Here is a 15,441-nt window from a genome sequence, read left to right as displayed (position 1 = left end):
CTTCATCTGCATGTTCTTGGATCGTTTGACAGGACAGGGTGTTGTAGGAATGGACAATGTAGGGGCACTTGGTCTCCCTGCTGAACTGAAACTTGGCACTGCTGTCGCCAAATTGCTTGATCAAAAAGCGAACATTCTTCTTCTTTAGATTACACCAAGAAATTAGTGTTGCTATTTCACAAGTAATTTCCATCTAGTTTCTTGGTATTTAGTTTTGTAAATGATATGTATTTTTAAATTTTAGAAAAGATATGTATTATACCGTATCAAAACATAACTATATCTACTTAGGAAAGAAAAAACAAGGTTTCACCCTACCATGATAAAATGTAGACACCGTGGCTAGTTAGTCTCAGGTTTTCATGGGCGAAATATTTCCTTCTACAAAATTCTCACAAGGCATTGTAAGTGTAGTCATACTGGAAAAGTTCTGCTTGAGAGCTCAACTAATTGTGCCTATGATATAATGTGAAACATATACTGATACAAAGGGAAAATTGAGAAACATTATGTCCTTCTCTTTCTTTGCACACAACTCCACAGTTCTTTTTTGGATCATAACTCCATAGGATTTTTAGTCATAGCTCCATAGTTATCATAAAAACAGAAATACAATTCTCATAGTAGGCAGTTGAGTATTAAGATAGTAAGACCACCACTCGGTTTACCGCCAAGTCTTTAAACACCAATGTAGGAGTTACGGAAGGAAGCTTGAGCTGAAATAAAAAGAAATGGGTTAGCAAAGTAGTAAATGGTTTCTGGTTGCAACAATCAACATATCTTGACATCCAAATGCATGTAGGAAGCTTATACATAAATGGATAAAAAAAGATTAACCGGCACTGAAAGACAGAAAGTAGCTTTTGTGAAACAATGACATTTGCAAGATGGTGAATGATATGATAGATTACTCTTGATTTGTCAGAAGAAGAAGCAACATGGAGCAAGAAACATTAACTATCACAACTACCATATGTCAGTAGCAAACATTCATATGAAATAGATGTCTAGTGCCCAAGATTGGTATACTATCAATTGATCCAAGTTCTCCATTGGCACAACAATTTTTTTGTCATTGTAGCAACAAAAACAGAAGAATTTTATTAAGCAGACTGAAGTTGTTTTGACTACCTAGATAACAAAATATTGGACAGACTTCATATCACTGGTTGTGTAAGAAATACATGCTGCCTAGTTAATAAAGATTGGGTATACAACAAAAAATGGGTGAAGAGAACAGTACAAGGATAATACAGTACAAGTACTGTACTTATTACCCACACACAGAAAACTCAGATCAGTTGTAGAAACTTGGGGCCAACCATCCGTCGTGCTAAGTCATTGCGTCTGTCACCTCCATGATTGCCTACTCTGCTCCCACCGAACTGGAGAAGAGCAGTCTCTTCATTCATTAATTTTCTTCTTAAAACACTGATGCTTAGTTTGGCCTGTGTTTTAATTTTTGGCCGAAAAAAGGGATTTGCCTAGGGTGAAATCTATCTTTCAGCCGAAATTGGTCAAATTTGGCAAAATTTGGCCGAAAATTTTGAAAATGGCCGAAATTCGGTCATCTCGGCCTGGGGCAAAAACTCTCAAACCAAAAATCAAAACGCATTCAAAACACAGTTTGGTAGCACAATATTTAGAAAACAGTGATAATTCAAAGCCAAAGTATTCCGACGCATGGGCAAAGCAATATTACAGTTTCTTACTACCGTAGTTTTCCCCGGTTTCTCAGAAAGTACAGAGATTTTTCGCTGGTGATGTTTTACCAAGTTTTGACCAATTAGATGTGCTAACAGCCGCTGTCTGCATGCAGACGCCATGCAGCACGGCGGAGAAGATCACATATCCTTTTTCCTGGCGGTAAGCTTCATTCACTCATGGCTACAGAGAAGGGATGATTCGCAGGTAATAACGCTGGAAGGACTTGAGAGACCTCTAAACGGCTACTGGAATGCCTAATAATTACTACCTCCATCTGTAATTATAAGATGTTTTATTAGGCTGTTTGAGCCTACCAAAACATCTTATAATTTGGAATTCAGGAAGTAGGAGATGGGATACAATTTGTTTATACAATATAACTGACACAGCAAAAAATGTAAGGCGATCGCATGCGATGCAATCTATAGCTACATCTAATCATCTTATATAGACGTAGATTAACCTCTAAACGATAGCATCTAATCTTCTTATCTGGACGTACAGGAAGCTCTAAATAGTTACTGAAACGCCTAATAATTAGGAGATAGGACACAGTCAGTTTACCATACAACAGACAGATGAAAATAGGAAGGCGATTGCATCTAATCTTTTATCTTGGCATCAATTGCGCCCTTATGAAGATTTCTCTCGGCTCCGTTTAGAAAAAAAAGAAGTCGGGACCTCATTTTCCGAAATTGCAAAAAGACCACGGTTTCTGGGATACTACGGGTTATAGAACTTTAGTTTTTGTTGACATCAAACGCATCAAAGTATTTAATACTGCAGGTTTATGAAAAAACCACAGTATTGTTTGAAAACTTTAAAAATACCCTACAGCCAAACGTAGCCTGAGTGTTAAAATCCTAATCATGCAATCAGCTAAGAACCATATAACTGATAGAGAAAGGGACCCTAGTCAAAGCTGCCGGGTCTTCGTCATAGACGGCCGATTGTGTGGCATTAGCCAACATGGTTCTCGTGTGTCGTCCGTTCGGAGTGGCCTTGACGGTTCGTCTGCGTTGAAGTCGGAGTCGCTTGCTCGGAGAGAGGTGATGACGATGACATTGCAGGCTACCTCGACAGTGTTCTCGCCTGGGAGGTGTGTGTTGGTATTGTGGGTGCCAGGTCGGCCAGGACGCCCTTCTTGCTAGGCGTGTTGTAACGATTTAGCTCGGTTCTCCGTAAATTAACCGGACAACTCTCTTCTGCTTTTTTAAGAAATCGAGATAACAAAATTTTGGAGGATTTCACATAAACTCACTGTACTACCAAATACATGGTGCCTAGCGCCCTAGCCCTAGATGATAAAGATTGGGGCATTTACTAACAAAGAATATACAACAAAAAATGGTTGAAAAAAAAAACAGAACAAGCTATGATAGAACAGTACACCATCTGTACTTAGTAGACACAAGGGCGGACGCACCAGGTAAATTTTGTGCTTATACATAGTCCAGCTTTTTGGGCTGGGCACCTGTAAGATCTGGATCTGGACACCGGCCAGCACACCGTGCATCCACGCCTGCCTAGCAGCTATCGGTTCGATCGATTAATCGATCCCTTTTCCATGTACGTGTGCCTGTTAAAAAAAAGAAATATCGATCGATTCACCTGTATGGATGTACCTGTAGGTGCGCCGGTTGCTTGTCCGCTCGGTTTCTCCGCCTCATGCCCTCATCTTGTCACGGCGTCGCCCACCCTTTTCCGTCGCCCCGCCAGTCGCCGGTCCGCCTAGTCGCCGTTGTCCTGAGTAGAGATACAAAGAAAAGCACACACAGAGGGAAAGAGTAGAGGAGCAATTGAACATGCGAAGAATAGAGGAGCTGCTACAGGTGGGTGTACATGTGTTGGGCATAAAGAAGGGAAGGAGAGGAAGAAGGATTCTGGGGGTGGCAGGATTCGACAGTTCCTACGCCGCCCTCCATGATCTGAATCTCGATTTAGTGGGAGGGCGAATCCCTAGCGCTGTTGCGCGTTCGGGGAAGAGAGAGAGAGAGACAGAGGGGAAACCGGGAGGGAGCGAGAGGAAATCTCGGTGTGGCAGTGGCGCAATTAGTGGAGATTCGGTGGAGGTGGTCGAGGTTTGGTCGTGGGGCAGCCGGACAGAACGTAGTCTGCCGGCAGAACATTCAATCTGGCGCGTTGGTTTATACGGCCGACCCCTTGATGTAATTTGGATTGTTAGATGTGATTTAGGTGGGTTGATCGGACGTTTCTGGTAATCCTGTGTACATTAGTTGGTGTGGCTATAGGGTAATTCAAGTTTGCTCTTTTACTAGTAGTGGAGATACATTCTCGCCGTTGGGTACCCCATTATACACGGACAAGTGTATCCGCAGAACGTCCGCGGACAAATAGGGTGTGCACCATTTGGTGAGTAGAAAAATGCTATAATCTAATTTGTATGTAGACCGCCAGCTTCTGTATACTACAGACTGGTTATTAATCGAGATGAAGATTTCCATAGGCAACAATAATCACCAGCCCAAATCTTAAGATAACGTGTATTAATTTTCACAAGCAAATCATGCTGAACTTTACTCAAATTGACCAAAAAGAAGAACACAACATCTGCATAACAAGCCTTGCCACAACAATCACCAGCCCAAATCTCAAGATTGAATGCGTATCTGTGTTTTGATTTTCAGAAAGAAATCATGCAAAACTTTACTCAAATGACCATAGAGAAGAACACAGCATATGCATAACAGTGTACTTACAATCTTTACTTCGTATCTACCGAACTCAGTCATCACACAATGCCAAGCGCATTATTGCCAGGTTCTGCCTTGCAGGTCCATTGCAAGATAGAAGTGCCCAACATCCTTACCAAGACTAATGGCTGTCAAATAACGGAAGAAATTGAAAACAGTTTCTCAGGCTCCGAAACAGAATTTAAGCATTACAACAGAATTTGAGTATTTAATCCTTCTGTCCAATATGCATCATCTAGTTCCCTGCAGACCTACACCAGCGAAAACAATTGATACCCATCAATATCTGAAAGAACATGCCATACAGCAGCTATAGACCACAAAAGAAAAAATTCTGATGACCATGCAGGACCCATTCCTGGAGCCATTGACTACAGAAGACTTGCAATTGCTTTCAGACACTCGTGTAACCCACATTTTCAACTGAACTTAATAGTTACAAGAAGTTCAACATGATATTGAGGTCGGATAACTTGATGGTCACTTTAGTATGAAAATGATCAATAAGGTGGAAACCACAAAAATAATGTAACAGTCACATATAACCATGTCATGAAAACCAAAAAAACATGTTAAATATATTCCTAAGTGCAAAGGGCCTGATGCTTTAATAGGAAACCATTTTCTATGCACTACGGAATATATTTAACATGTTTTTCAGTGCGCCATCTAATCAAAAGATTAGGCAAACTAAATTACTGATGCCTAAGTGCTTGCTAATTACAGTATATAGCAAAATATAACTTCAGTCGACCAGCCACATACCTGATGGTCGTCGTTTTTTCAAGTAATGGTGCAGCCCCGGATACCATTTGCAAGAACTCGAACTCGTAGCCATCTCCTCTAAAGCCTTTGATTTCCACTTCTTGAAGATTGACTAAGGAGGGAATTTGCATAGGCTCATGGCATGGACAATCTGCTGTGCAAGCTCCTTCCACCTAAAACAAGTGTGGATTACTGCAAAGGTACAACTGAGGCAAGTAATATACACTTCAGAAATAAAGTTATCAAGAGTTTACCCAATTACCTCAGACCTCCGTAGAACAAGCTTAAGCCTTTGGGTAGCAATACGAATAAACTGTATGCCAAGTATATGCAGCACAATGGATCTCCAGGCATGCCCCGTCTGCCCAAGGGAAAGATGCAGCTCCAAAGTACACAGGTCACCAACTGGTAGGTTTTGTATCTCCCCCTCAAACGCGTGTTCTGCTTCATTTGCACGTGAAGTATTCTGCAAAACAGGTTGGCATGCATAAGTATAATTTTGTTGGCAATTTGGAGAAACTTGCGCAGGACAGGCGACATACGTAGGCAGATATATGCAGCGACAGACAAGTGCCATCCACATCATTGGTGATGGCACCCTCCCCTGTCTTTAAGCTCAGGCTCGTGAGTTGCCACAGTTCACGAATCCCAATTGCCATGTTGCTGTACTTGCACTCCCACGAGATCTGCTCCACCATTGGAGCGGAGATGGACAAGCTGCAGCAGTTCTGGTTGGTGAAGACGGAAAGGGTTAAATGCTTCAGTGCGGGGGCTGTGATATCAATGTTCTCTGTCACATAACATTCCTCAGCGTTCTCAATATGGAGTTCCTGCAGGGTCGCTGATTGAATGACGATGCTGCCGCGATCAAGTGATATGATCCTGAGCACACGCAGACGAGGGCAAAGGCTGACCAAGGTGTAAATATCAAGCCAGAAGCCCTTGAGCGTCAATCGCTCGAGCACGGGGAAGCTCCCAGCCAGATTCTCAACAAGAAGGTAAGACACGTCAAGATGGACTGAGATGGCGCGGTGGAAGCCAGGGAGAACCACAGGGCTATCGGATTCCGGATCTACGTTCCACGGGAGGATGAAACGGAACTCCTCCACTGGCGAGACCTCCGCGGCGGCAAAGAGGACCTTCGAGACGTCCTTGGCGTAGATACGCCTTCCATAAGGAACACAGATCTCGAGTACTCGTAATCCTCCGAACGCGCGGCGCTGCGCCCCAAGCGCGCCGAGTACCAATCCGAGCGCACGGATCGCCCTTCGAACAGACTTGATCTTTATCTGCTGTATACTGAACCTTGCCATGCTGAGGCCGCTCATCAGCGCACGCCACCGGCCGGAGAGGATGCTGGTGCGGACGGCATCACGGTGGTGATCGAGGCGGGAAAGGATGAGGTGGAGTACCTCGTCGGGTAGAGCACTGAGGTGATCGATTCCGTCTCCGGAATGGGTGCCTCCATGCGGCGGCGGAGGCGGGCCGCGCTGACGAACAGGTGGGTGCTCCTCCTCCATCGAAGAGCAGACGCGGGTCGCAGGGGGGAGGTGCCTGGGAGGCCGGAGACCACGGGCTAGGTCACCGGGAGCGGAGGGGAGGGGAGGGGGGCGATGGGCGGCGGCGGTGAATCGCAAGAAATGGAGCACGGGTTAGGCCCTCCACTATGTTACCGGTGCTAAATTGCTGAAAAAGCTGCCACATCACCATGGATGCCAAATAAATTTTTCACAGCACCGGCCTCACAGCGTAAGGCACCGCTCGATCTAAAAGAAGGCGACCCCACACTAAAAGAAGGCGACCCGCTCGATCTTCAGTCCCTTGACCGAGTTCTTCCTCCCTAAAAAAATCCCCTTCCTTTATCCAATCCATATCAGAAAATTGTGCAGCCCGGGCAGAGGAAGACGACGGGCCGGAGTGGGTGGAGGTCGCGCGCAGCACGACCTTGCGGTGGAGGAGATCGAATGGGTTGGAGCGGGACGACCTCGCGACCTAGGTTGCCGGTGTTGGGCTGTGCGTAGGTGTTGTGCGGGCTGGCCGGTCTCGCGTCCAAGGGCGGAGGTCGGGGGCAGGCCGAGCTCGCGGCCGGAGTTGACGGCGTCGGGCCATGTGGAGGTGGTACGTGGGCTGGCTGAGCTCGCGTCCAAAGGCGGCGGTCATGGCCGGAGGTGGTGGTCGAGGGCCTTTCGAGTCGAGCGGTGGAGGTACGCAGCGGAGAAGAACGAGAGATAGATCGTGGAATCATTTTTTTATTGGCTTGATGAATTTGGCGTCGGAGCAAGTAGCTGCTCCGATGCCCTGAAACTTTTTTGCGGCACCGGCTGTGCAACGTAGGGCATCGATGCCAAATACCCCAAAACTGAATTTGGCATCGATTTTGGCCCACATAGTGGAAGGCCTTAGGGCAAATCGGAAGGAAGAGGGGAGATTTTTTTCCACCTAGCGCTGACCTGCGGGCCCAGAGACAGGAAGCACCAACGGCACACCAATAGTCAGAAATGCACCTCGCGGGAGGGCCTCAAAGCATCTCCGATAGATGATCCAAATATAAAAATACCTAACTTTTGGATCGTTCGAGGCAAAAAACGCGGCTCCAGACGGTATATATGTAAAAAAAATTAGACCGCGGCCTCCTCGTGATGTAAAATACAACATCTCGCGGTGCAAATTTACAACACGAGGTGCATCTGGTCCAAAACCAGCCGCTGCCCCGCGAACGCCCAACCGCCGCTTCCTTTTCTTTCCTTTCCTGCCCGCGCCCGTCCGCCCGCCCGAAGACCAGTCGGCCGGAATCTGCCGTCATGACCGCCCAAAACCTCGCCGTCGGCGCCGCCACCACCCCACATTCCCGCTGCCGCCCTCCGTCGTCGTCGCCCCTGTCGCCTCCCTCGCCGGTAGCCGGCTCGCAGCCGCCCGGACGCTGCCGAATCGGGAGGCAGCCGGCGCCTCCGGCGGTCCGGCTGTCGCGGTAGGCCTCCGTCGGGTCTTAGGCTGCCGCCGACCTCCTCCCCGTCGATCGTGAGCCTGTCCACGGCCGTTGCGCCGGCCGCACGATCGCCGCACCAAGCCCTCCGCCCGGCTGACGAACTATTCTTCGCCGCCCGCCGAGCTCCTCTTGGCCGGCCTTCAAGCTCATTTCTTATCACCACCGCCGTCCGGAGCCGACTGCAGCCGTCCGCAGCCGTCAGCAGCAGCCAATCCAACTGGCGGCCATCTTCCTCCACCGCGCGCACAAGGTGTTCGACGGAATTCCCCAAGGTAAAAAATGACGAAACTTGATGATTTAACTTGGGATTGAATAGTATGTTTGACGGTGGTTGTGTGCATTGTAGTTGAGCTCGGTTGACTCCTCTTTCGTGGATGCTTCATCGTCGGACGATGAATTTGATTTGCACGAAGAAGAGGAGATTGATATGCTAGTGACCATGCACAAGAGGAAGAAACCGAAGCACGGTGGTTCCGTTTATGGTCGTGCGTTCATTCAGAGAGAACGGATTGATGTGCACAAACAGTTGGTGCGCAACTAATTGGCATGCATATTTTGGTATGCTGGTTCTTGCAACGACATCAACGTGCTCGACCGGTCACCTCTCTTTGCCAACTTAGCAAATGGAGAAGCACCACCAATGACCTTCAAAGCAAATGGCCGCACCTACAACTATGGGTACTATCTTGCAGATGGGATCTACCCGAGGTGGAGTACATTCGTCAAGCCGGTTGCAGAACCTGAAGGTAAGAAAGAACTTGTCTTTCATAATGCACAAGCGACGACTAGAAAAGATGTTGAGAGGGCATTTGAGATTTTGCAATCCCAATTTGCTATTGTGCGAGGACCATCTAGATTTTGAGATCAAAAGATCCTTTTGGTACATCATGACCGCTCGCGTGATCATGCATAACATGATCATTGAGAACGAGCGTAGATTACAACTTCTATCAGTTGATGGGCATTCATGTTAACCCCATGCGCAAAGAGGGGCGCATTAGACGTTTCATGAAGATGTACAACAAGATTAGAGACACCGATGTGCATGACCAACTCCAGAAAGATTTGATGGAAGAGCATTGGAAATGGCATGGCGAAAGATCCGCATAGATTCATTATTTGCTTGTTCAAAACTGTGTTGTATTTGTGTTGCATTTCATCTCCTGGATCTGAAGAACTATGTAATAATTTGATATTGTGGATATGATTTTTTTATGTTGTTTTAAAACATGTTTTATGCAATATGTGCGGCTGTACAGTGGCTGGACAGCGGCTAAACAACAGCCGCGCGACTGCTGGCCAGTTTTGGACCATGAATTTGGACCATATATTGGAGTTGCTCTTTTGGACCATGAATTGGACCATCTGTTGGAGTTGGCCTTTTTTCGGAGCTCCAAAACGCACTTTTTGGCGGTCCAAATTTGGACCATCTATTGGAGATGCTCTTAGGCAACTCCAAGGGGCCGCCGACACGTCAAAGCAAATGTACTAATGATTATTTTGTGGGTGTCAATGCGACAAAAATCACAACCCAACACGTCAAAGCAAATGTACTAATGATCATTTTGCTATCCATCCATTTCCAGCTTAAATTTGAGCTGGGTTTGCGTCTGCGTGGACACACCGTTGATGTGTGCATTGTCATCCCATTGTCCTCCCTTGCCGCACTCACCAGTGGCACACCATCTCCACTCTATCGGATTCTAAAAACAAACTTCACTCCACCCTTTCTTCTCCCAAATCTCGTGCCCGCCCTAGAAAAATTCCATGGCCGACGCAACCACCCCCGCCGATGTCCCTACCGAAGCCGCCCCCGTCGAAGTCGCTCCTGTCTCCGTCATAACCGTCCTCGTTGTGACCGCCCGCGTTATGGTCCCGAGTGAAGTTGAAGAGATCACCTTTTACCTTATGCCAAGAGCTAAGAGCACCACAAGAGTATGGTATTAGCTCCACCGAAGAGGGATCAAACCTGTATAAATCATGCACGTTCTCCCACCTGCACCATTTGATAGATACGATTGCCTCTAAATTGATTCCCCCGTAGTATCATCGGGATTATATCCACAATAGTTGGTGCCCACCTTGGGGAAAGCGTCTATCGACGTCATGGTGAAGTTGATTTCATCTTTGGTTTCGGCCGGTGGCATTTGCTTCGGGGAGCTCGGGTTTCCATCGATGGCTCAGCATCGCATCACGATGCCCCGTTGACCTGCCGATGCGTGGACGCATCCACTATCGAGCCAATTGCTCAGGAGTCCTGAGCCTACAGCTCCCATCATTGCACCAGTCGACGCAGCTTGCATCGCGTCGTTGCTAGAAGCGTCGAAAAACCTTGCCCTCAATTTCATTGTTCTGTGAGTCAGCTCATGGGAATGATGGACCCCGAGTCAATTTTCCCTCTCTTGGAGTTTGCCTCCGAGGGAGAAGAGAGCTACAGATCGCATTCATCCATGGTAGAAGTCTTCATGGCTGGCATGCCGATCCCTGAGTCGAGTCATAGGCAGGCGACAGTAGTCATCCATCCGCCATAGGCGGCGATGCTGAAGTAGGTGTTGAATAGCTCAATCCGGAGCAGCGTGAGGCGACCGAGCTACTTCTCAACACCTCGATCTCTGGTGATTCATCGGTCGACAAGGCCCTCGAGGCGGCACGCCAGAGGGCTCTGGTGATGGTGTCCTGGACTAGGGGGTGCTTGCCACATCGGCTCCCAGCCATATGGACTGGGCCGAGGACCCCTAAGATGATCAACCAGTGGGCCACGTTTGTAGGGCCTAAGAGCGACAAGATGGATATCTCCCGAAGACTTGGTGCATAGTCCAAGACTTAGATGTCATCTTCGGCACAAATAGCCTTAGATGTAGCCGACCTATGTAAACCCTAGGTATGTCGGCATCTATATAAGCTGAGGGGTTAGGCCGTAAGGGAAGACTCATACACATGATCTTGTGGTATATCAACATGTACTTTGTACTCCCCAATCTATACAATCAAAGTAAGACGAAGGGTATTATCTCTTTGAGAAAGCCTGAACCTAGGTAAAATTTGTGCCTTTGTAACCATCGCACCAAGGCTACCACATCGGGACCCCCTACCTGAGATCTGCTCTATTTGACTCCATCATTGGTGGCCCATACAGGTCCCTCTAAGTAGTCAAAGCGGTTCTATGGTGCAACACCAGATCAACGATCAAGTCAGTTGCGGCATGACTTTTGTGCATAGATCTTTATCTTTGGCAGTGTCACCCTCTTTTGCAGACTTGACTGACCACCTTGGGCAGGTCAATAACTTTAGTCCAGGACAGATTGTTAGATTCGGTAACCTCAAATATGCTACAGACTCACGCGGCGATCTTGCCTTCTCTAACTAGGTGTCAGACCAAATGGAGGAGCACAATGTCGTACCTGTCCAAACCTCGGAGTTAACCATGGCGCTGGATGATGGTGCAATCCATACATCGGATTTGCCTTTGAACCATGCTCTGAGCATAATCCCTAATGACCAGACATTTAGTTTGGTTCCCGGCGAAGAACCTAGGTCTACCCTCCCTGTAGGGCCCGCCACCAGAGCTTGTGGGACCCTTGGTGTTCCATTTGCCCTTCCTCTAGGCCTATAAGAATCGACTTCCTGAGAAAAAAATAAAGAGAAAGTTTCATCGCATTTTACGATATGGAGCTACTGCCACCTCCTGTTCTTCATTGGGAGGCCTGATCGGGAGTCCGTTCGGGGCTTCGGAGAGGGAAAATCATCGTCGTCGTCATCAACAACCCTTCTTCATCAACAACCTCAAGATGATCACCACCGAGAGTGAGTAATTTCATCGTAGTCATACTGAGGTAGATGGAGATGGATAATATTCGTCATGTATTTAGTCAATTTGTCTGGGCTTGATCCCTAATATCCACTATGTTCCGAGATTGATGTTGATGTGACTTTGCTATGATTAATGCTTGTCACTAGGGCCCGAGTGCCACGATTTCGGATCTGAATCCTTTATGTTTTCATGAATATATTTGAGTTCTTGATCCTATCTGCAAGTTATATGCACATGTTATTGTTCTGAACCATAGACTCCAAGGTGACAATAATTGGGATGCTCTCCAGAGATGACTGTAATTTGAGGAGTTCATGTGTTCACTATGTGTTAATGCTTTGTTTCAGTTCTCTATTAAGAGGAGCGCCTTAATTACTCTTAGATTTCCAGTAGGACCCCACTGCGACGGGAGGGTAGGACAAAAGATGTCATGCATGTTCTTATTATAAGCACGTATGACTATATATGGAATACATGCCTACATTTTATTGATGAATTGGAGCTATTATGTATCGCTCTAGGTTGTGACTATTACATGATGAATTTCATCCAAATATCCATCGCTACTCATGCCTATGCTTTGCTCATATTGCCTTTGCTAAGTTACTACTATTACTGCTATTGTTACTATTACTACTGTCACCGCTGCTATCAAAATATCATATTACTGTGCTACTAATACTTTGCTGCAGAGAAATAATTTCTCGGGTATGATTGAATTTACAACTTTACTGCTAAGGCTTATAAATATTATTTGCCTCCCCTTGTGTTGAATCAATATATGTGGGTGACATACTACCTGTTGGGTAACGTAGTAATAATTCAAAAAAAATTCCTACGTGTCACCAAGATCAATCTAGGAGATGCTAGGAACGAGAGAGAGGGAGTGCATCTTCATACCCTTGAAGATCGCTAAGCGGAAGCGTTGCAAGGAACACGGTTGGTGGAGTCGTACTTGCATGATTCAAATCGCAGAAGATCCGATCTAGCGCCGAACAGACGGCGTCTCCGCGTTCAACACACGTACAACCCGGGGACGTCTCCTCCTTCTTGATCCAGCAAGGGGGGAGGAGAGTTGAGGGAGAACTCCGGCAGCACAACGACATGGTGGTGGTGGAGCTCGTGGTTCTCTGGCAGAGCTTCGCCAAGCTCAACGGAGAAGGAGGAGGTGTAGGAGGGGGGAGGGCTGCGCCAGGGGCTGAGGTGCGGCTGCCCTCCCACCCCCCTCTATTTATAGGGTGAAGGAGAGAGGGGGCCGACCCCCCTAGATGCATCTAGAGGGGGGGAAAGGGGGGGTGCTTGCCCCCCAAGTTGGTGGGGGGGGGGGGGGCGCCCCCACCCCTATTCAGCCCACTTGGTCCCCTGGGGCAGGTGGCCCCTGATACGTCTCCAACGTATCTATAATTTATGAAGTATTCATGCTATTATTTTATCATTCTTGGATGTTTTACAATCATATTATAGCAACTTTACATCATTTTTTGGGACTAACCTATTGACCCAGTGCCCAGTGTCAGTTGTTGTTTTTGCTTGTTTTTTACATCGCATGAAATCAATATCAAACGGAGTCCAAACACCGCGAAACTTGCTGGAGATTTTTTGTGGACCAGAACACCCAAGATGGGCCAGAGCAACACCTGGGGGGTGCCCCGAGGGGGGCACAACCCACCAGAGCGCGCCTAGGTGGGTTGTGCCCACCTCGGTGGCCTCCCGCACCCCATCTTTACCCTATAAATTCACAAATTTTCCAAAACCCTTCGGGGTAGCCCTAGATCAAAAGTTCCGCCGCCGCAAGGCTCTATAGCCACCGAAAACCAATCTAGACCCTTTCCGGCACCCTGCCAGAGGGGGGAATCATCTCCGGTGGCCATCTTCGTCATCCCGGCGGCCACCACGATGAGGAGGAAATAGTCCACCCTCGGGGCTGAGGGTTTGTACCAGTAGCTATGTGTTCAAACTCTCTCTCTCTCTCTCTCGTGTTCTTGAGATGTCACGATCTTGATGTATCGCGAGCTTTTTTAATATAGTCAGATCATATGGTGTTTTCCCCTCTCTATCTTGTTGTGATGAATTGATTTTTTTCCTTTGAGATTACGTTGTTATCGGATTGAATACTTTTATGGATTTGAGAACACTTGATATATGTCTTGCAATTGAATACTCGTAGTGACAATGGGGTATCGTGTTGATTCACTTGATATATGTTTTGGCACTCAACTCACGGATTCCCGAGGTGACATTGGGGTAATCTATGCATATGGGTAGATGCAGGTTGTTGTCTTTGTTTCTCTAGTAGAAATCTTGGGGAACTCTTTGAAGTTCTTTGTGTTGGATTGAGTATTATGAATATGAATTTGCTTTGGTGTTATTTTAGTATGAACTCTAGGATAGATCGAATAGAAAGAATAACTTTGTGTTATTTTAGTACGAACTCTTGAATAGATCGAACAGAAAGAATAGCTTTGAGGTGGTTTCGTATCCTACAAACAATTTATTCTTATGTTCTCCACTAGATAGGAACTTTGGAGTGATTCTTCATCACACTTTGAGGGATGGTTATATGATCCAATTATATTAGCATTGTTGAGAGATTGCACTAGCGAAAGTACGGACCCTAGGCCTCATATTCAAGCATTGCAATACCATTTTCCTGCTTGTTTACTATTTGCTACCTTGCTGTTTTTATTTATTCAGATTATAAAAATATATTTCTACCATCAATATTACACTTTTATCACCATCTCTTCACCGAACTAGTGCACCTATACAATTTGCCATTGTATTGGGTGTGTTGGGGACACAAGAGATTTCTTGTATTTGGTTGCAGGGTCGTTTGAGAGAGACCATCTTCATCCTAGACCTCCCACGGATTGATAAACCTTAGGTCATCCACTTGGAAAATTGCTACTGTCCTACAGAACTCTGCGCTTGGAGGCCCAACACATGTCTACAAGAATAAAGTTGCGTAGTAGACATCAAGCTCTTTTCTGGCGCCGTTGCCGGGGAGGTGAGTGCTTGAAGGTATATCTTTAGACCTTGCAACTGAATCTTTTAGTTTCTTGTTTATCACTAGTTTGGTCTATAAAAGAAAACTACATAAAAAATGGAATTTAGGTTGCATCATATTATTGATCATCTTTATAATATTTTTCTTGAAAATGATGGTTCGGAAATTTTTTCTCAATTGTTAGAAGAAGAAGTCAATAAAATGCTTGGCACAAAATATTTGAATGATGAGCATGATTGCAATGTTGTTAGTGTGAATTTTTTGAATATCCAAAATGCTAATGATGATTGCACAAGTCATGACAAAAATGTTTCTTATAAGCATGTCACTTTTTGCGGAGTGAATTGGGAGTGCCTTTGCACACCAAAAAGGGAAGATAGATTTTGTAAGAAGCATAAATATTTAGAAATGAAAAAGTTGCAAGAGAGGCTAGATGATTGTGCTGAAAGAT

At 46.2% G+C, this 15,441-nt stretch overlaps 1 protein-coding gene across 9 annotated transcripts; it reads right to left on the bottom strand.

Moving 5' to 3' along the window:
- Positions 1–352: 352 nt before the first annotated feature.
- LOC123138073 (F-box/LRR-repeat protein At1g55660) lies at positions 353–7,523 on the bottom strand. 9 transcript variants are annotated; one of them, XM_044557971.1, is made up of 6 exons: positions 5,729–7,517; positions 5,449–5,652; positions 5,187–5,359; positions 3,319–4,672; positions 3,134–3,240; positions 353–716 (listed from the first exon to the last, which is right to left on the bottom strand). In XM_044557971.1, exons 1-4 carry the CDS (start codon positions 6,704–6,706, stop codon positions 4,657–4,659), a joined length of 1,371 nt encoding a protein of 456 aa, XP_044413906.1. In that variant the 5' UTR covers positions 6,707–7,517; the 3' UTR covers positions 353–716; positions 3,134–3,240; positions 3,319–4,656. The 9 variants fall into 9 exon arrangements, with proteins under 9 accessions (XP_044413906.1, XP_044413909.1, XP_044413911.1 ...); XM_044557974.1 differs by having other exon boundaries at positions 3,134–3,233; XM_044557976.1 differs by having other exon boundaries at positions 3,134–3,229.
- Between the last annotated feature and the right edge of the window lie 7,918 nt (positions 7,524–15,441).

The sequence above is a fragment of the Triticum aestivum genome, chromosome 6B, assembly GCF_018294505.1.
Source record: "Triticum aestivum cultivar Chinese Spring chromosome 6B, IWGSC CS RefSeq v2.1, whole genome shotgun sequence".
Taxonomy (NCBI): domain Eukaryota; kingdom Viridiplantae; phylum Streptophyta; class Magnoliopsida; order Poales; family Poaceae; genus Triticum; species Triticum aestivum.
This window is presented reverse-complemented; position numbering and strand designations above follow the sequence as displayed.